Source organism: Alosa alosa, chromosome 3, assembly GCF_017589495.1.
Source record: "Alosa alosa isolate M-15738 ecotype Scorff River chromosome 3, AALO_Geno_1.1, whole genome shotgun sequence".
NCBI lineage: Eukaryota > Metazoa > Chordata > Actinopteri > Clupeiformes > Clupeidae > Alosa > Alosa alosa.
The window spans coordinates 37,944,062-37,951,605 of record NC_063191.1 but is presented as its reverse complement, the minus strand read 5'-3'; the positions used below and the strand labels follow the sequence as shown (position 1 = coordinate 37,951,605).

The window sequence follows — 7,544 nt, the reverse complement described above, 5'->3', positions numbered from 1 at the left end:
GAACACACTTTGGGGCCTAGGGATAGCCCCATGTAGATAGATAGATACTTTATTGATCCCAAGGGGAAATTCAAGGTCTCAGTAGCATACAGACATCACACACAACATGCACTTACTTGTTGCTGCTTCTCTACTTAGGGTTGACAGGGTAACAGAATAGAACTGAGACCAGAAGGCACTCAATTAGGAAAAGAGATTAGGCTGGGGTATTCCAAATGTTTTCTTAACTATTTTTCAGATAATGTGCTCGACCACTTTGAAGCCAGCCTCATTGGACCAAATCAGTCTCGACAGGCAATTCGGAATATAAAACAAAGAAAAAGTTATGTCAAGGAATTCCTTCTCTATATGTCAGGAAACAAGGGGGACATCAACAAGAGCTTCAATTTCCTAAATGATATCCACAAACTAAATAGGTTTGTTGTTTTCACTATTATCTTCAGTATGAAACATGAATACACTTTAAAGTTTTGAAAATACAGCCCATATTTGAAGTCCTCATATATTCCTTTCCATTTCTTTTTCTTAAGATACCTTACAAGTCTGAATGGCAGACTGAAGCCAACCAGTCAGGTGCATATCATTTTGGACATTGAGGCCTTCTTGAGATTCATGAAACTCCATAGCTCTAGGCTCACTCCCAAAAAAAATTGCCTGCCTAATGGAAAAGTTGTCTTTGTGGGAAAAAATGCTTAGGGCCCCGAGTTGTCATTCAAAGACAGGAGTTCCGAAGGGCTAAATGTGGTAAGTTTGAATGAAAAGAGTTGCTGATAAAAGAGGTATGCTGTATGCTGAGTAGGAACGCCTGAAGTGCCCTTGAGCAAGGCACCTAACCCCTCACTGCCCCCTTGATCACTGCTGTAGCAGGTAGCTCACTGCGTCAGGATTAGTGTGTGCTTAACCTCACTGTGTTCACTGTGTGCTGAGTGCGTTTCACTAATTCACAGATTGGGATAAATGCAGAGACCAAATTTCCCTCATGGGATCAAAAGAGTATATATACTTATACTTATATAGGGATCAAAAGAGTATATATACTTATACTTATATAGGGATCAAAAGAGTATATATACTTATACTTATATAGGGATCAAAAGAGTATATATACTCATACTTATATAGGGATCAAAAGAGTATATATACTCATACTTATATAGGGATCAAAAGAGTATATCTACTTATACTTATATAGGGATCAAAAGAGTATATATACTTATACTTATATAGGGATCAAAAGAGTATATCTACTTATACTTATATAGGGATCAAAAGAGTATACATACTTATACTTATATAGGGATCAAAAGAGTATGTATACTTATACTTATATAGGGATCAAAAGAGTATACATACTTATACTTATATAGGGATCAAAAGAGTATAGATACTTATACTTATATAGGGATCAAAAGAGTATATACTTATACTTATATAGGGATCAAAAGAGTATATATACTTATACTTATATAGGGATCAAAAGAGTATACATACTCATACTTATATAGGGATCAAAAGAGTATATATACTTATATAGGGATCAAAAGAGTATACATACTTATACTTATATAGGGATCAAAAGAGTATATATACTTATACTTAGTCTCAACATGGTATACTGCTTTCTCTTACAGGGCTTATACTTAGTCTCAACATGGTATACTGCTTTCTCTTACAGCGAAAAGCATACCTCCTGAACAACTGCTGGCCTTCATTCAACAAACCAATGCCTGAAAATCTGAAGGACCTAAAAGACAATCCAGCCGATCCATCTCGGCTGCATCGCGTTGTAGGTCTGTTGGTGGGGGGCATGGTGGCAACAACAGGCCACAGAAAGTGCATCTTCCTGGGCATGACGGTAGGGGATGTCGAAAAGGCAGAGGCCTACAAGGGCAGTTTTACCATTACGGTGAGTACATCAAATGCGGCCAGTGCATACATGCAAAGTTCTAGCAACCTGTCTGGTGAAGTTTGTCTTTACTTATACCTGTACATTTTCTCAGGTACCCTTACACAAAACCGTAAAGACATTTGGGGCTGCCAAGGTCTGCATTGGCAAAGATCTATTCAAGAATCTCAAGGACTTTTCCACATTGAGACCCAGCCTCCGTGGCTATGACAAAGCAGAAACATTATTTTTCAATTCAACAGGCCATGAAATGACACGAATGGGAGTGTTTGTGGGTCGTATGTGGGGGGAATGCGGACTTCCAGGCACTCCAACATTAAAGGATATACGGACAGCCATTTCAACCCATGTATGTTCCTATCAACTTTACCAAAAAGCTGTTAAAAACATTTTCTATATCCATAAAGCTCTCTCTCTCTTTCTCTCCCACAGACAGATGTGGCACTTCCATTCGACAAAAGGCAGGGTGTCTGCAGAGCGATGGCCCATGACCCAAAGACTGCCAGCTTATACTATGTGCCTGAGGCCAGTGGCAGACAGACCCGAACAATCAGGCTAGACATATTGAGGTCCCTAATGGCCTCAGTCAAGCAACGTAAAAGTAGGTCTCGTTTTTGGTATTTTCTTGATTTTGTAACCAGTGTCATGATATGTTTTCTAAGAGTCTGGTGAATTATGCAGAGAAACAGCTTCATCCTCACCATGGTAATGATAATGACTGACTGACTCTATTATTGTGTTACATGTTCCAAATGTAAAGCACTTTGAGCTGCATTCTGTGTATGAAAGGTGCTATACAAATAAAGCTCATCATTATTATTATCATTATTATTATTATGGTGTGCCAGGGGTCTCAGAGGAGACACAGGATCAGGTGACAATAAATCATTCAGGTGACGGTGAGGATCAGGATGCAATGGAGCAGGACCAGGAGACAAATGCAGAGGTGTCTGAGGAGGGTCAGGTGAAGGAGGTAATGGAGCAGGGTCAGGAGGAAGCACAGTCTGAGTTCAGTAGCTTTGAGCGTAGCAATATCAACCCATGTATGTTCCTATCAACTTAGATTAGATTCAACTTTGTCATTGTTCAAGTAAGGACAACAAGTACAACAAAATGCAAATTTATAGAAAATGTTTATATCAGCTTTTTGGTAAAGCACTTTTAATGATTGCACTACTGTTTAGATGCTTATCATTAAAAGTGCTTTACCAAAAAGATGATGTAAACATTTTCTATATCCATAAAGCTCTTTCTCTCCCACAGACAGAGGTCACACTTCCCTTTGAAGATGGGCAGAGTCAAGTCTCTCAAGCAATGGCCCTTGACTTGATGAGTCCAGGTAATGTGCCTGAGTTCACAGCCAAACGGTCCCCATTCTTCAAGTTGGAGATATTGAGATCCCTAAGTCGATCGATCAATCTACCAAGTGGGTCTCGTTTTTGTTGTTTTCTTGATTTTGTAACCATTGTCATGATATGTTTTCTAAGTGTCTGATAAATTGTACTTTAATCCTTACCATGATGTGCCAGGCATCCAGGAGGACCAGGAGGAAGCACAGTCTCAGACCAGTGAGTCTGGGAACTCCTCCTCACCATCCTCCTCAGATTGTACAGAGGAGGGTCAGGGGAAGAAGGACCAGGAGGAAGCAGAGTCTCAGTCAAGTGAGTCTGGGAACTCCTCACCCTCTTCCTCAGATTGTACAGAGGAGGGTCAGGGGAAGAAGGACCAGGAGGAAGCAGAGTCTCAGTCAAGTGAGTCTGGGAACTCCTCACCCTCTTCCTCAGAGTCTGAGTAGGTGGGTGTGGAGGAGAAAGAAAGTGAGCTTGAGTCCCATAGCTCAAGTGAAGACAGCCAGGAGCCAGGAGAAGCCTAACCCTAGTCAGGGGAAACAAAGCAAGAACCAAGTCAAGGACATTGGACAATAATTGCGACTTAGGTTTCAGTTTTATTTAAACTTTTAATTTTGTATTTCTTTTAATGGTAACAAAGCCATTGAAGCAAAGTTGTACATCCAACAACTGTGTCAATAAAAAAGTTGATAAAAGGTAATAAAAGCTATTTTCTGACTCAAAAAACATTAAAACTTAAAAAAAGTTGTAAAAGTAAAATAAGTTGGAAGTAGAAGTCCAAGTTAATAAAAAAGTTGATAAAACGTAATAAAAGCTTTTTTTTGACTCAAAAAACATTAGTAAAACTCAAAAAAGTTGTAAAAGTAAAAAGTTGGAAGTCCAAGTTCCGGAATATCACCCGGCACCCTACCCGACTTTGGGTGCTTGTTTCCACACAGAGATTCAGTAGAGGGTCCCTGCCTGGACCAAGGTAAAAGAGTTGGAAGCAAAGGTACAAGTTCCGGAATATCACCTGGCACCCTACCTTGGCTGCTCGTTTCCCCACAGAGATGCAGAGGGACCCTGCCTGGACCAAGGTAAAAGAGTTGGAAGCAAAGGTACAATTTCCGGAATATCACCCGGCACCCTACCCGACTTTGGGTGCTTGTTTCCCCACAGAGATTCAGTAGAGGGTCCCTGCCTGGATCTAGGTAAAAGAGTTGGAAGTTAAAGTACAAGTTCCGGAATATCACCCGGCACCCAACCCTACCTTGGCTGCTCGTTTCCCCACAGAGATGCAGAGGGTCCCTGCCTGGACCAAGGTAAAAGAGTTGGAAGTAAAAGTACAAGTTCCGTAATATCACCCGGCACCCAACCCTACCTTGGCTGCTCGTTTCCCCACAGAGATGCAGAGGGTCCCTGCCTGGATCTAGGTAAAAGAGTTGGAAGTAAAAGTACAAGTTCCGGAATATCACCCGGCACCCAACCCTACCTTGGCTGCTCGTTTCCCCACAGAGATGCAGAGGGTCCCTGCCTGGACCAAGGTAAAAGAGTTGGATGTAAAAGTACAAGTTCCGGAATATCCTCATCCCAATATGTTGAAAACACAAACATGTTTTTACGTGGAGCGCATCTGCCATCTAATGGTGAAATAAGACATTGCACTTAAAAATATTTGAATATTCCATTTTTTTGATAAAATATTAATAATTTCAGAGTTCTGATCATTGTAAAATAATCTGTTATGTCAAAAGATAGAAATTAAAGCAGAATATCAAAATATTTTTATATTTGGATATATTGAAGTTTTTGTTACTTCCAAAAACGATACACTAAATTGTGGAATTTTTTCCAGAATTTCTACTTTGGCGATTATAAATTTATGCTAGCTGATTCTAATTAGTAAACTGTAAACTTGTTGATTAACGTTACGATAATAAGACTAGGCAAACCACTCTTTACTTTAACATAATTTCTCACATCACGTGAGCATCAACGGATTGCTGCCACCGCTGCCTAGGCTCGACAAACAAAGCATTATGTTACCAAAATAGTTACCCGATTAAGACCATCAAGCTATGTTGTAGTGAGAAAATAATTAACTAAAGTGTTTGACAGTTATTTCCCCGTAGGGACATCCGATGACACTGCCAGGTTCATCCAGGCAAGGGGGGAGGCAGATCGGCTCTTCACAGGCCAGAGGAACAGTGCCATGGATGGCTGGAAGTAAGTTTTAGTTAACTGTTAGAGGGATGCTTTAAAAACAAGTGAGTACAGTATTTAGCTCTGATTCAATTTACTGTTTGTGTAGACAGGTCCTCAGGTCTGTTGGCCTGGAGGAGAAGGTGACCCACAACAGGCCCGTATAAAGTGGGACAACCTTAAAAAAAAAAACAAGGTATGACCAGACCATTGTCCCAACAGTAAAATGTTTATGTTTCAATGTAGGCTAATTTATGAACCAATAGATCATTAAGTAAAATAAAGTAAAAGAAATGATTTCAAATTAGTTAAGACTACTACACGGCCATCTGTGATTCTGTTACTGGTAAATTATGTTACTGGTAGTTAGAAAACTGTCCATTCTTCTATTGCTAATTACTCATTTATCTGTAGGAACTGAAAACCCCCCCAACAGGAACAGGGACAGATGCTGGGGAGGACACAGCAGCCTCGTGGCCATGGTTCTGTGCCATGGATGAGATTCTGGGGCAGAGGCACTCTATCTCCCCACCAGTGATCCGTGCCTCCATGTCCCCGATCTCATCCAGGGAAGCAGAGCCATGCTCGTCAGGTGCTGTGCCCCCCCCCCCAGCAGAGAGAGAACTGCAGGGAGAGGCCAGGGGCAGAAAAGAAGCAGCTTCGCTGCTTTCTTGAGGGAGCAATTTGAGAGAGAGGAGCAAATGGAGAAGGAGAGGCAGAGGGTAGCCGACGAGCGCTTTGCCCATCTGTTAGCAGTGTTGGAGAGGATGGCAGACAAATAAAGAAATATTTTTTTATTAGGCATACTGTATTTTGTCACTTTTGAGAGCTATAGGTATAACAATCTTCAAGTGAATTAAGTTAAGCTACGCAAGAGGGATATCAACATGATATTTACTGTAAAGTGTATTTTTTACAAATAACATGACACAGAGTTTATATAAGTTTAAAACCCTTTATTGGATTAGTATCTTTCTATTTCTAGATTCTAAAATCTAGTTTTTTTAAAGCTGCCTAAGAAAGCCAAATCTCTACATCAATTTCAGTGGCGAGGGAAAACTCCCACACAGGGAGAAACCTCGGGAGGGCCCAGGCTTAGGCAGCGACCACCCTCCTTGGTCATGCTATTTAAAAGTAACCCTCTCGATGTTCCTGTAACAACATGAACAATAGGTTATTCAACAGTGTGAACTGATTTCATTAACAGTGATTAGACTATATAATTCATACTATACTATACTATAATTCAGACTATACTATTCATTAACTGGAGTAAATGTGTTAATGAAAGCATCAAACATCAACAGCAAGAACTGATTTCTGATTACAACTATACACTGGATAAGAAGTTAATTAAAAAACATTAACAGTAGAATAGTAATCTGCTTAAACAAGTAACTATAACTGGAAAGTAACCCAGGCTTCTTTCGATGTTCCTGTAACAACATGAACAACAGGTTATTAAACAGTGTAAACTGATTTCCGTAACAGTGATTACAAATATAATGTAATAAGGTATGTGCCAAGGATCCGTAAAGGCCAACCTTCACGGCACAACATGAGCTGCCAATTATTGCAAGAGGGAGAAGACTACACAGCCACACAAACAAATTATTGTACGTTCAACTCCTCTGCTATTCTGTTTCACAGGGCCATCCCACTGGCAGTCTCAGCTTCACATCCAGGCTCGTCAGGGTCCAGGTCGTCCAATGGCAAGACATCATCATTGCGTAGACATATGTTGTGCAACACTGTGCATGCAACAATGACGTCTGGGTCAAATGAGACATCCACCTCCAAGGCATGCAAGAAGATGACCCGCCACCGAGTCTTCATCATGCCAAATACCCGCTCTATTATCGAACGACCACTGGAGTGATGCCTATTATACCTGTAGGTAAGTGGTTAAAATAAATTGATGTTTGAATAATTGCAATGTTTGACATTCCAATTGAAATCACATACTTTATGGAGCACCAACCTCTGCCTTGCCACTCCCCTAACAGGGTTCTTGTATGGCGTGAGGAGACCAATGGGCTGCTCCAGACAGGGGTAGCCTCCATCACCCAACAAGAACGTACCCGGGGGTGGATATATGGCGCGGTGGT

The 7,544-nt window shown here is 40.8% G+C and overlaps 1 protein-coding gene and 1 long non-coding RNA gene across 2 annotated transcripts; both read left to right on the top strand.

Annotated features, from left to right (window-relative positions):
* Positions 1–252: 252 nt before the first annotated feature.
* On the top strand, positions 253–1,730 carry LOC125292555. Its single transcript, XR_007193218.1, has 3 exons — positions 253–416; positions 531–744; positions 1,676–1,730. It is a non-coding gene; the product is annotated as an uncharacterized LOC125292555 (long non-coding RNA).
* A 25-nt stretch (positions 1,731–1,755) lies between these two features.
* Positions 1,756–3,820, top strand: LOC125292554. Its single transcript, XM_048239915.1, has 6 exons — positions 1,756–1,906; positions 2,001–2,255; positions 2,339–2,507; positions 2,755–2,879; positions 3,170–3,332; positions 3,436–3,820. Exons 1-6 carry the CDS (start codon positions 1,808–1,810, stop codon positions 3,699–3,701), a joined length of 1,077 nt encoding a protein of 358 aa, XP_048095872.1. The 5' UTR covers positions 1,756–1,807; the 3' UTR covers positions 3,702–3,820.
* The last annotated feature ends 3,724 nt before the right edge of the window (positions 3,821–7,544 follow it).